We start from the raw sequence: 14,284 nt of genomic DNA on the forward strand, positions 1-14,284 counted from the left end.
TCTGGTTTCGTTCCTTGGTGCCCTGTGTAGTGGCACAGCAATGCCCTGGGAGCTCATGGAAATACTCCAACTCCAGTGCCAGAGTCTGGTTGCAGGGTTTTGATAGCAACAGGTAGGAAGGAGAAGCTGCTCAGGTGTTGTGTGTCCTGCAAAGAGGTAACTTGGAAAAAAATTAACACACTGTCTCACAGCCCCCAGTGTGCTGTGGGGGAAAAAATGAGGCCACAGAGGAAAATTCTGGGATTTAGATTCTGCTCTGCCTGGAGAGGACATGATGGTGAGTGAGACCTGGCTTCTGTCCCAAGCATTCACAGAGGGAAACTTAGCCTCAGTTTCTCTGCATGTAAATCTGAGGCCATATCTAGGTCTCCTTTTTAAGAGGTTTTGCGAATGTGTCATGAACTTTACAGCTTGTGTGTTCTAAGCCTGCTATCAGAACGGGTAAAAATGGTTATTAGCTGTACTATTACTTTAAATCAGAGCATCTTAACTAATTTGGGGACTGGCCAGTGGCTCCAGTCACATGATGAATACCCTTATACTCTATTTCTAGATGATTCAAAATTGGCTCTAGGCAAGGTAGATTAGGTTTAGGGCTTGAGGCAGAGCAGGAAATAAAACAAAGGTGTCCCAACTGATAGTTCAACTTCCAGTATAATTTATTGAAGACAGTAACTCAACCTTTGGTTTATTCTGAGCATGTCAAGGACACCTTTGTAGTGTTGCTGTCCTAAGCCCAGGGCTGTCCATTAAGGGACAAAACTGGAGCCAGGGATGGTTTGTAACCACACAAATGCTGCAGCATCATGGGGGGGGGGGGGGGATAGGGAGTAAGAGGGGATTCAGTTGGACACAGAGTGAGGTCTGGTGACACTCAAAGAGGTTGCAGACAGATTTAAGGTGACAGGGGAAATAATGTAATTGAGGATTTGAGACAGGCTCCATAGCTTTGGGGACTGAAAAAAAAAATTCTAATGAAACTGCTGGACTTCGAGCAGTGATATTCCATTGTCACTCAGGCCAGGAGTGAAATTTGGTTGTAAAGATAAACTGGGAGCAAAGAGCCCCCCTAAAGGTGATGGGGGTGTGTGAGCTTATTGCTGCTCTGCAATTTCTGTTTCCTCGGCTGCTCAGAGGTATCATCTCATCAGGATCAACAAACACTTTCGTTTCTTTTCCATCCTCTGCCTTTAAAAGGCTTTCCAGGAGGCGGGGAGGTGACCCTGCTCAGAGGCATCATTCTCTCCAGGAGCATTTCGGTCAGGGGAATGCACAGGTCTGAGGGGCTCACTTAGCCACCCATCAGGTGGGTTTTCCTTTTATGTGCATGTGTTAGATGTTTTACACTCTCCCTGGCTTAAAAAAAAATCTTCCTGGGCAATGCCCTTTTCTCTGGCATGGGGCAAATACTAAAACTCACTTTATGCGGGGCGGATGCTGAGATCTTTTACTCAAAGGGATTTTTATGCACTGAGACCTTCATGCTGAGATGACAAAGCCTCTGGATTCCCTGAAGCAAAGCATTGGCCCAAATTGTGCCTTCCTCTTTCTAGAAAAATCACATTTGATTTTTCTATACTGGATCAAGTATCAAGCCCAATATCATGCTGAAAAAGGCATACACTTGAGATTAGAGTGTTGGTGTTTAGCAGGATTGATTATGTCTGTACAGATCTGTTTTCAAAGGTGATTGCATTTCACTGGAAAAGGGACTTTTCTAGTGATTAAAAATGGTAATTCCAGGGGCTTGTGAAAGGTATCTTTGCCCTTTTGATATAGAAACAGGAATTCAGACTAAGAGCCAAGGCACTTTCAGACTTTGGCACTTTAGTTCATCCTGCCCATTCTGTCAAAATAGGTTTGCATTTTAAATTCTTGTGGAAACTGGAAGCTGAAAACCCAACAGACAGAATTCTTCTCTTCAGGCAAACAATTCTAGTGTGCTTGGCAATGTACAAATGCAACAGCAAAGTGTTCACAACCAGCTGACTCTGCCCTAAGCAGAGCCACTTGGGTACTACCTAAATCACAAATTTAGTAATACAGCAGCAACTTAATTCCTCTTCCCTTAATCACTGTCTCTCATGGTAATGTTTGTGCTGGGACTAAACAAGTCAACTCAAAGGTGCTTAATCATTTTCCCAAGGTGCATCGCACATGTGGGGCTCTGGCACTGCACACAAAAGGCCTGGTAGCACAAATTGACTCCAAATTAAAACTAGTTGTCTCCAGAAACCCAAGTTTAGAGAGTGTGCTGCCATATCTCTTCTGATTGAACACAATTGCCCTCCTGGACAATCTATTTCCTGCTCTCTGGTGCTGGGCTGACCTCCCTGCTTTTCCTTAGAAATTACTTGTTACTGACTGACAGACTCACAGCAGTTCTATTTTCCTCAATTCTGATTGCAAAAATGATTTAGTCAGTAAAATGGAGGATCGTGTCCCTTGGATTAATTCCCTCTTTGAAAAGGGCAGAAATCCCGGTCCCTGGCCGCCCAGGTGCCATTTGTGGCAGGCAGGTGCCAACCTGGGGCACACAGAATGTGTCAAATCTCCTGCCCTCCAAACCTTCCCGAATGCACCTTTCACTTCCCAGCCTCCCGTCTGGTCCCAGCTCTCAACCACAAGAGAAACCTCAGGGAGAGGCACTTATCAGCAAGGCTGTCCTACATGGGAAGAGTCCTGGGGCTCCAACAGCTGCTCAGAGTTTGAGTCCCCTTGGCAGATGTTCGCTATTCCAGCCACTTCATTAATTTTGGAAACAAAACCCCCGATTATTCCTGACCAAAGCTCCCCCTTTTTGACTGACAGCCAGTGTGTGTTTCATCCGACATAACCCACCGTATTGCTCTGGCCACTTACTTTTAAAAAACCGTTAATAAAAAGAAATAAAGTTTCTAGAGATGTGTTAGTGTGGGCTAATCCCACCTGCCAGTTCATCTGCTTGGGCTCAGGTGAGGGCATCACATTTCTAGAGTATGGACAGAGGTGCCAGCCACACACCTCTGGATATTCAGCCTTTCAGATGTGAGAAAGAAACATTTAAAGACAAGCAGAGTCTCTTGTCCCGTGAGCCTGGGAAGCCCACGGTTTGCTTCCCCTCTTGATTTCTGGGCTGGATCTAGTCAAGCTCCTGAAACACTCTTCAGGAAACATTCCTCTGCTGTGTTGTGTCAGGTTTTTCAAAGGCAAGAAAAGCAGGATAAATTTGAAGTGGGGGTAGGGTGGGCTGCAGCTCCTGGCTGGACCCCGAGGAAACATAAGTAGCAAAATGCCATTTGCTGCTGCTTTGGGTCTTAAATCAGTGCCTTGCTCACTGTTGCTTCCAAAATATTCTTTGCAATAATTATCAGCAAGTACTAATTGCTGATGTTAATGTTGCTGGTAATTTTTGTTTCCTAAAAAAAATAGAAAAAGAAGCGTCTGAAAAAGATGAAGAAAATATGTTCCTGAAATGGTTTATGTCTGAATGAAGAGGTGAGTACTCATAAAACTACAGTCATAACAAAATCAGTCCATCTGCTTAAATAGCCGTAGTTTGTTTAGGAATTAAAGCAGCAGTTTAAGTAATTTAGAAAGAGTTATAATGTCGTGGAGGCAAGAAGTTCTTGAACTCCTTAGCTGTTATTATTCTAGGTAAATTCCTCATCAGAAGATCACTTTAGTTTCTCAAAATAAAAAGAAATAAAGCCATTTCCAAACAATTTATTTTAAATGAGAATGTCATCCCAATGGCTTAAAATTAGCAAAACACTTTGCTTGACATTTGTTTCATTATAATTTGCTGTGCTATATTAAAAAAAACAAAACGTAATGAGGCTTTAAGAAAAAAATTTCAATGGCTGTATCGAAAGTCTGATATATTCTTGCATCTGCCTTCCAGTTCAGTGTGTGGACAAAGCAAGCATTTTATTTTGATTTTGAGTCTCTATAAATGAACAACTGTATTGCTGAAGTTATATGAAACTTTGATATAAAAAAAGAAGTAGTGCTTTTACAAAAGAGGTTAAAGATAGTTTACAGCGTTTTGAAGGATTTTAAAAAATACAGTTGAAAAAATAAAAGTGGTTCAAATTGTTGATGAGAGCTTGAAATGGCTGCTGCCTTTTGCAAAAACAGATTGAGTTTTCTGTTATTAAAATAAGTGTTTGCTGCCATTTGGATTGCCAAAGCATGAGAATTGAAGGATGTCTGATAAATTTTTGCGGATTACATTTGAATCCTTGTGTGAAACCTGCAAGTAATATTTTTTGGAGGGTGGTAAATCTCCATAATGAGCCTCTCTTTACCCATTTAAAGTTAGTGAGCTGGCTGGGCGTTCTGGAATACCTGCAGCAACCAGTTAATCCAGAGGATTCCTCCTGATACACCTTTCCATGGGTAGGGTGTCCTGGTGATTCTTGTCGCAGGCCACGGAGATGAGAAACAAAATTCAGCCCACAGCCTGGTAGGAAAACTTCCAGTGAGGAAGCCTCAGCACCCCTCAGCAGAAGGGGCTGAAAGCCTAGCTTTGCACAAATCCAGCTGAACTACGCAGGGATCCGCCAGAAAACAATCTCAGACGTGGGGTCCAAGTAACGCCGCTCCAGAGAAAAATAACTGCTACACAGTGCTCCTAGGCAAGGCACCTATAAACAGGATTTTTTTCCCGTCTGCCGCTTTCCAGCACTTTGCGGCTCGGGAATAGGTTTGACGCCGGTCGGGGAAAATTGTCGGGGCCGGGGAGGCGGCACTCTCCTCCGGCAGCCTGCGTTTTAACTTTTTTAGATAATTACAATCCAGAGAAGAGAAGGAGGGGGAGAAGAAGGAAAAAAAAAAAAAAAAAAAAGGAAAAAAAAAAAAAAAGCCACACACCCCACTATCTTAAAATAGCGAGCAGGGAGGGGAGAGGAGCGGCGGATCCTCCCAGCGCGGCGCAGGGTAACAATGGTGCTGGCGCGGAGCAGCGGGCGCCCTGATTGACAGCCCGAGCCGCCTAAAAAGGCCGCGGAGCGATGGGAGAGATGCTTATCGCCGGCTTTATATAGCGGGGAGCCGGCGCCGCGCAGCGCGGCCCAAGCGGCGGGGACAGCGGGGACAGGCTCGGGGACAGGCTCGGGGACAGGCTCGGCGAGCCGGGCGCCCATGCGAGCCGGGCGCGGCTCTGGCCGCCCCGCAGGGGTCCCGCCATGCACGGCCAGCCCCAGCCCGGGCCGCAGCCCCCGGCACGGCTGCCCGCGTCCGGCCGGCCCAAGGCAGGCAGGAGGCGCTACAAGACCTTCATGATCGACGAGATCCTCTCCAAGGAGACCTGCGACTACTTCGAGAAACTTTCCCTGTACTCCGTGTGCCCGTCGCTCCTGGTCCGGCCCAAGCCGCTGCACTCCTGCGCCGGTAAGCGTGAGGCCAGCGGTGCCCGCAGCGGGGATGCGGCGGGCGCGGAGCGGGGTCTCGGGCGGGCGCCTCCTGCATCTCCCACTGCGTCCCCCCCAAACGCTGCCTGAACGAAGCCCGGCTTTCACACTCCATCCCCGCTCCCTGGGTTTGCCAGCGCTGGGATCGTTGTTAGTTACTATCAGTAACTAGCAGCTATCGGTTACTTTTTAGTTGCTCTCAGTGTGTAGTGGTGGGGTTCAGCCCAATCCGGGGTGTGCATCGGAGCCAATATATCAGTGCTAAATGAGTCCTGTAGAAATCGTCCTTCATCTTATGCTCATTGAAGCCTCCAGTGTCTTTTTCATATGTCTGCATGAATACAAAGAAATTAATAGAAATATTGTGAAAAGGGAAAAAATCTATAGAGGCACAGTTTTTCTAGCCTAAATTCTCTTTTTCTTTGAAAGAACGTAGGTTATTTCTAACAGCAAAGATGGGAAAATACTTGTAAAAATTCTGCCGACACCACAAATAAATACACACAAACGGCTCTGCCCTGTGCAGGCAGCACAATGAGCAATCAGGTCTTGACCATGGGCATTATAAAATTTCACAAGCGGACTGGTCTAATGTGGGCGTTTAAAAATCCACATTAAAAGTAAAAATAGTATTCTTAGAATACATTCCAGATTTTAAAAAATATTTTTAAAAACCCGTTTTTCTGGTGAAGCAGGCAGTTTTCCAGATTTCTGTTCTTCCCATAAGGCCATACTTCCAATGGTGACACATAATGTGTCAAGAGAAATGAGGTGATGAAACTGCAACTTAAATATGCATTCTTCAAAAAATCTTATCTATTGAAAAATATTTGTGAATGACTAATTACCAATAAAAATAATACCTATTTCAAAGTCATAGAATTATATTTTTCCTCTTTTTCTTTGCTGGAAATGTTCATTTTGCCATTGTATTAGGTTGTGTTTAAAACCTCAGTGCCTGTCCTTTGGCTTAGGTTTGCTGGTTTAGTTTGAGGTTTTTTATTGCTGAATATAAATAAGAAGGATCTTTTTAGCTCTTAGCAGAGCTGTGCTGATAGAAAACTTGCTGTTAGCGTACCCTAGGAGTTTGACATGTAGAGTAATTCCTTGCTCCAAGCATAAATCTTCCTTCAACCTCAATATTTATTTTGTAAATACTAGTTATTAAAGACCCAGAAGGGATTAGGAGGCTGGATCAGAATTAAGACCCATGATGACCAGCTTTTGGGAAGAAGTTTCATGGACAATTTGATCCTCCATCAACATTTATTTCTTCCAACTGATTTGTGCGTGACATCCCTTGCCTTCCCTAACTAATCGCTGACATATTTTATATAAGAACTTGTTGTTAATCAAGATATTGCTGACAAGGGAATTTTTGAGAGCTGCTCCCTCAATACTGCGTAGTGAAATTCAGTGCTTGGCCAAAATATCCTGAAGGGGTTTGGTGTGTGGCAGTGACGCACGGAGCGCCTGATTCTGCCGGCAGACCTCAATCCACCAGAGTAAAGGCACCAAGCCTCTTGGTTTTTCTCTCTTTCTGTACAGAATGAGGAAGAATTAGAAAAGAATTTTCTAAGAAATTCTTTAGCAACCAAAAGGAATATTAACTTCAATATTATCAATATCCAGAAGCATGTACAACTACCTCAGCATAAAAATTATGGTCTGAATGTCACTTAATAGAGCCTTGGGATTTTGGATGGGTGAGGTGCTTCCTAGCAGCTGGTTTGACTCCCACCGCCCCGCACTGAAAAAAAAGAGGGAATTTTTAAAACACATAGTTCTATAGTTAAATAGTTCATAGTTAAATACATAGTATAGTTCATGGTTAAATACATAGTATAGCAAGCATTGTCTTTGCAAGGGTGATGTATATTCAGCAAATAATCATTAATAATCCTCGTATGATTCAGCAGCGGATTGAGAGTGTTGCTAGTGAGTCTCTTGTGGTTACTCTTCAATTAAAGCCTTATTTCTCTTTGTGCCTGGGATCTTTAATGAATTTGCCCTCAAGGTTGTGTTTCTAGCCCAAGGTTGTGTTTCTGTCCCTATGTCAGTCCAGGTTGTGAATATCTGCTTCTATTGGACTAAGCTGTATGGAATTGCAGCATTTGTGAAGTGAAGTACAGAGAGAGATTTGCTTGTGGAATTAAAATCACAGGGGAAACTACTATCAAGTCCAGACTTCCGAACTGTCAGATTCTAAGGTGTATAGGCATAATTCAAGTTTTATGTGTATTAGGCAATGGGAATTTTTTTAATGAAAGGAAACTATTAGCTAAAAAATGGACAATACTGCAAAAGATATCTAAATGTGAAAGAATTTTAAAAATACCCAATATAAATCTGTAACTAAACTGAAATAAAGTAACAAACCAAACCCACAAAGACACACACACAGAGTGAAAATAAACTAAAAAACTCCTCCCAAACTACTTGGGGGGCTAAAGGCTGCAGAAATATAGCACTGTAGAAATACTGTATGGCATTTAACTTACTGCCTGAGTTTCCTTTGCCTCCGGAGTTAATCAGGAAGGGAGTGAGCACTTAGTCTCTTAATGATCTCAGAAAATGCGTCTTAACCTAAACCACAGAGATTTGTTACTCTACCATCATAGCTTGGACTTGGGAGTGTTTGAAACTGATGGAGTGATGAGTAATGAGTTACTCCAGCTGAACATCTCCTCAGTGACTTTTTCTCACGGCAGGAGTCAGGGTTGGAGACGTTTTCATGGGCTAAAGAGTTAATATTTCTTTCATCTTGGGTGAAGTCAGAGAAGACTGATATGCCTTTATAATTTATTTGGAGCTGAAAGACAAGATGTTGTACTTGTGCAGTGTGTGTGTCCAACAACAGCCCTGGTTAAGTGAAGAGAGATCAGAAAACTTTGCTAGCCCAATAGAAAAGAGTTTTTCTTTTGACTCTTATGAATTGCTGAATATTTAACTGAGTGCATCTGAACTGGAACAAAACAGATTTGTCAAGTAGAGGCAGAAGGTGGTGGAAGAAGCATTTGGGACTCTTCCGGTGCATCTTGAGGTTGAAGATTGACATTTTAGTTGTGAGGAGTGTTTGTGAGGTCTAATGCAAAGCTAATGCAATGTCGCCGGTCTAATGCAATGTCGCCGGGGAGATTCCCATTGAAGAGAGCTTGGAATAAGCCCCAACCCAATTTTTTTTTTTTTTGAAAGAAAACTGTTCCATCATTAGTTTAAAGTGTGGTATATGAACATGTATTTATGTTTATTGAGCCAAAAAAACAAGGCTAAAGCAGTGGCAAATCTGTAACAAAATGCTAGTCTGGCTTCAGAGCCATTATGATTAAAATTTTAAAGACTAGAAATATTTTCAGATGGTGATTAATGCCACTTTGCTTTATGACTTTTTGGGCTGTGATGGCTGAGTGAAAATAATATTTCTCTTGTTTCATGATACTTATATTTTGATTGGCATTTCATATTATGTCACCATTGATTAATTTGTATAAATAATGATACACTGTTCATATGCTTGGTTTGTTACGGTGATTGCTGACGGTTGCTTTTCACTGAGCAGAGTCCTATAGGAATCAATTTTCAAATTGCAATTTAAAATTTAATTTTTCAATTAGAAATATTTGTAGGCGAGCTTACTCCAATTCTAATTTGTTTCCTCTATTTGTATTATGTTGGTTTAGGGATAGATTTAGAATCCATTTGCTTTATTGGTAGTTTTGGGCATGGTGAAGAATCAAAGGACATTGTCAGTGTGCGGTGTTACAAGGTCAAATTAGAAAACTTCCTTATTTATCAAAGAAACTAAAATAGTTTGGGGTGTGGAGGGAGTAGTGTGCAATTCCTGGTCTTAGTGGAATTTGTGACATTGTGTGTCAGTAATCAGTAATATTGGTCTTGGATGGCCTTTTTAAACTCTCCAAATGGATTGAGATGGCTGGATTAGAAGGAATCACGTTGCCTTCAATTGTAGAGTTCAGTTATTTCAGCAAAGTCGGTAATACAAATTGTTAATTGTCTGTGATGTGTATTCATTTGTACCAGGCCCTATTCCAGCTCATTAAAAAACCCTCAAATTTGAATGTATCTCAGTGGTTTATAATTTAAATCCTAATGAGCAGTAGAGTAATTTATGTCTATGCCAAGGTTTTTTACTAGTCCACATCTCAGGTAGGGCTGTGCTGATTTCTGTTTAATTGCTATACCAGAGCAACACCTGGCAAAGCAAAAATATACCTTGGATCAGTGTGGGCTTATTTATTTTATGGGAGAATTGTCTGTTAAGATATAAAATATGTACCCATGTTTTAGGGGAGTTGTGCTGAAGTGGATTCTACTGCTATATGTACATTTTAAAGTGCCGTAACGTCCGGAAGTGAATGCAATCTTAAGTTTCTCCGCTTGTTGTTTTGCTTTTTTGAAAATTTACCACTCTTCTTGCCAATCTGTGCAAAAAGTTTCCTTTAAAGAACATTAATAATAATAATAATTATTTGCTCTTTTGAAATAATTGTTGGGATTTTTAGTTTGGTGATCAGATTTATTGGTTTGTTTGGGTTTTTTGGGTTTTCTTTTAACTTTAAAACGTTCATGATTTGTGTGGTTGAGACTTTAATGTAGGCAGGTGTCTAATATAGAATTGTTCAAATCTTGAATTCTTCTCTTCCAGTTCCACATCTGTCTTCTCTTGTTTTATCTTAGGATGAACTTGGGAGCTGGTTATTTGAAAGGGGTCTTTTGAACTGTCATTTTCCTCATATAAATTATATTTTCTGGATTAAATTCAATGGTACCTGCAGCCGCTGGGGCCTTTGGGGAATCATTGCTTGGGAGATAAACTATGAGGTTTCATTCTTCTGGTCCTCACCCAGTCTCCTCAGCTTTTTTAGGAAACCATGGTGAGAAAGTAGATTTATTGTGAATTAAAATAGCTCGGTTTTTTTGTGCAACCTCACAACAAAAAATTCCTTCTGATTATCTTTTAAAAGGCCTTGTTACAGGCAAGGCTTGATTTTGCCGTGGGACGTTACTTAAAATTGGGGTGGAAGCCATTTCTGTTGCTCAAATACCTGCTGAATCTTTTCCTTTACATTGAACAGATTTTGTTATGGAATTCCTGGGGGAAGGCAAAACGCCTGGGAAAGGAAAAAGGAATCCATGTAGTGTGTGTGTTCCAGCATGGGGAAAAATGAAATGCCATCCATTCATTGTGCTTCCAGTCTGGAACATGACAGCTGGATAAATCCCGTTGAATAAAGCTGATGTGGAGCAGTGGGGGCACCTTCTGCCAGGCTCACTTGGACTCAGCGCGTCCCGCATTCCCCGAGCCGGGCATCTGCAGCTGCAGTTGGATTGTCATCCCCAGGACGCTGCCGGGAATGCAGTGGCATCCCAGGCAATAGTGCAAGGCCTCAGAAAGAGTTTTCCTTCTGTGCTGTGTGAAGTGAGTGCTCAGGAGATCTACATGTCCTAAATGGCTCCTGAGTCCGTGAAAAACCTGTGCCCCAAAATGTTGAGGGAAGCAGGCCAAATGAATCTGCGTGTTTATACAAGAGGTGCCAACCTAAATTGCAAAGCTGAAAATGTCTCTGTGCGGAAATCTGCGTTGCTGCCAAGGCTGTTTGGGATTTTTACTGATTATTTGTAAAAACATATGAATAAAAAAAAAAGATACTTTGAAAACTGCCTGTATTTATTTGGTTTAGCTTACAAGATCAATAGAATTCTATAGTTGAGTAGCAAAAAGTAAAGGCAAAATTAGAAAGGAATTCTATTAATCTTGAGAAATACAAAGTGCTTCCTCTATAGATGTCTTTGCTCCAGTCTTTGTTAAGCTATTGAGTATTTTTAATAGATATAAGATAGTTCAGAGATAACATTTCTGCCTAGAAATGGCAGAAGGTGCAGTCACAGTTACACTGCTGTCTCTGAGCATTCCTCTGAAAACCCAGAAAGTCAGGATTTCCTGTCAGGACTGTGTACCTGCTCCTGTATTAGGATTTATTCAGCTGCAACATTGGGAAAATCTGAGTTTTCTCAAATTCTCCAAAATTCCCTGTCTATTTTAACTTTACAAGGGAAAGCCTGTCTGTGGATGAGGAGCACTTTATCAACCGAGGTAAATGAAACAAACCTGTGAACTGAAAGTGGATTCCTCTGTAAGTGCTGTAGACTGGGCACAACAGTGAATTTTAAGGAGCCTAGTGTTTTTCAGGGTGACCATCTTGGGTTTTAAGTGTTTTGATGTCTTTAGCAGAAAATCTAGTTCAGAAATACCATATGGGGGATAATAATAATGAGCTGGGTGATGATAAATGGATACTTGGAGAAATGCCTGGTAATTTTTTCTCTTGGTTTATATGCAGTATTAGATGTGGCATTTCAGAAGGAAACCCAGATTCGAATCTGGATTTGAAAGCAGATCTCAGGACTGAGCAGAAAAATCTGTCTCTAAAGAAATTTCAGTGCTAGATACTAAAATATCTGTAACAAAGACTGACTTTTGCTTTCTTATCTCGGTACTGTTAATAGCGAATAAAAGGATTTCATGAATGGCAAAACTACAGTGAACAAACCAGAAGATCACACCCCAGTGATTGCAATAAAAGCTATTGTGGCAAGTAATCAGCATTGTGGTTGTGGTTGGGCATGAATAAGCACTGTGGAGGAATGCTATAATAGGAGGCATTAATGAATCTGGGATTCCACTGGGAAAATTGACACCTATGCCTCATTTTCTAAAGCCTCACAGCTGGCACTGGAGCGCAGTTTAAATCCATCTGCGCAGTGAGTTAAGTTTAAATGTAGCACTTTCGTTAAGTGTCCTCAATTTGGCCACAGCTCATGGAGACTGCGCAGTGCAGACTGAGTGCCATTATTATTTTGAGGACTTTTATTTAACCTGCTTCTGTAGAATGCAGGAAAAGACCATCTCATCCTGTAGAATCAACGACTCTCAGCATTGCTGCCTTCAGGACGAGCTGGGCATGAACAGCGGCAGAAATCCTCACTGGAGAAAGTGAGGAAAAGGAACCAAGACTGTTTGGAGCTGATGTGTTGTGTGGAGCTCCTGTCACTCCACCAGGCTCAGGGAGCAGAGCAGGGCAGTAACTAAGGAGACTTTGTATTTTTTCTTCTGTTGTGTTGAGCAGTACATTTCTTTGCCATCTGGCTGCACATTTGCATGGAATGCGCACAACGGATGGCAGAGCCAGAACTGATGGTTAAGTCAGGAACTGAGCTCTGGAGGCACTTGCTCAATACAGTGGCATAAGTTTTTTCTAAAAAAACTGCTGGGCTGGAGAAAGGTTCTGGTCTGATTGCTCAGAGGATTTAATTACTTAATTTTGCTGATCTGTTTCTTCTGCTCAGCCCTTGGTAAGTTGTCCAGTGTTAGAAGTGACTGCAGCCCTGCTTGGGGCCACTGGAAACCTGGGTTTGCATTTGCAGGCCATGTACAAAATCTTATCATATCCAAGTGAAAAGAGGAGAAGTCAGAAAAATTGATCTTTTGGATTGTTGGCAGATTGAAGAAATAATCGTTAATAATCCTTTTCAGTTCAGAACAAAGAAAATGTTATAAATTTAGCTGGACAATGGAGAGGTTTAAAAAGTGTGTGTATATGTACGATCAGATCAGAGAAAATAATCAGAAATAAAATTCTGAAAACTTATCTTCTAAAGGCTGAAGCAAAACTTTATAGCACTTTCCTTTTTACAAGACATTTGGCAAAACAATGAAGTTACTTTCAGTATTGCAAAATTTTATTTATTTTTCAAGGAGAGAAAGTTACAACCAAACATTTTTAATCATTCCTATGTAAGAATTGCTCCAGCTAGATTGCAGAACCCAGAACATGTTCAAGAGCTTCACTTGCTAGGAAGCAACAGTTTCTTGGAAAATTTGGGACCTATTTTGTGATCTCACTTGTATTTGTGTAAAGTCTGTAATAGAATAGGATCACAAGGACAAGCTAATGGGAGCTGAGCGGTGGAAATCTGGTGTTATCCATTATTTCTTGGGTTCCCAGGATTGTGGCAGAATTTAGCTGAGAGATTTCTAGCCCAGAATTCCCAAAGCTACATTTAATGACTTCTTTAAAAATATATAGATTTGGTATTAGGACCTGGCTAAGAAAGTAATATGTAATATTTTCCATTTTCCAGTATTTTCCCTTTTCCTCTCCTGCACCTTTACGTGCATCAGAGGAAATTCTTGGCCAGAACACAGCTCAGAACAACACCCAGATAACAGCTGCAGGTATTTCAGGTGTTTGGGAACAGGTGAGATCCATTTATGTAACTAAAGAGAAGGGTGAAGAACAGTCTTTCAAAAAAAAACCATCTTCCTGAATATGGACCTCTGTACTCATATTCAAAATCTTCGGACTGCGGGTAGCACATCCAAAATACTTAAGCTCTGTCTAAAACACAGAACCTGAAAGAACCTTAAGAGACAAATCTGCTTTCTTTTTCATTTTCTCTCTTTTAAAAAAATCACACCTTTTTCTTTTTTCTTTTTACTTTTTACTTTTTATTTTTTCTTTTTTTTTCTTTAAATGAAAGGAAAAAAAACCAGTTTTCCAGAACTTCCCATGCAACAAAATTACAATTCCCTTTGGAGATGTGATAACAGAAAATTTGCAAATATATGGTCTTCTTCTCCTAGCAACAACCTTTCAGTGACCTTAATGTGTTTGGATGTGTATGTTCAGGTCTTGTCTTGTAAATTTTTTTGCATGCCAGTGGTTTCTGTTCACATAGTTCATTGTCTGACTTCAACAGGACGACTTGCAGAGAAGGGGTTGAATTGGATGTATTTATATTTGCCCTGCATTTTGGATAATCTTACTCCTCATTTTTTGGATTTTCATCAGAATAAGAGAGTTTTCCAT

At 41.2% G+C, this 14,284-nt stretch overlaps 1 protein-coding gene across 1 annotated transcript in view; it reads left to right on the top strand.

The window, feature by feature from the left end:
* The first annotated feature begins 5,010 nt into the window (after positions 1-5,010).
* The window catches only part of BARX2 (BARX homeobox 2), a 31,896-nt gene continuing 22,622 nt past the window's right edge, over positions 5,011-14,284 (top strand). The window contains exon 1 of the mRNA XM_084221525.1: positions 5,011-5,373. Within this exon, the coding sequence (XP_084077651.1) occupies positions 5,169-5,373 (205 nt within the window). The 5' untranslated portion in view covers positions 5,011-5,168. The remainder of the gene's footprint in view (positions 5,374-14,284) is intronic.

The sequence above is a fragment of the Fringilla coelebs genome (assembly GCF_963513975.1).
Source record: "Fringilla coelebs genome assembly, chromosome: 25".
Lineage (NCBI taxonomy): Eukaryota > Metazoa > Chordata > Aves > Passeriformes > Fringillidae > Fringilla > Fringilla coelebs.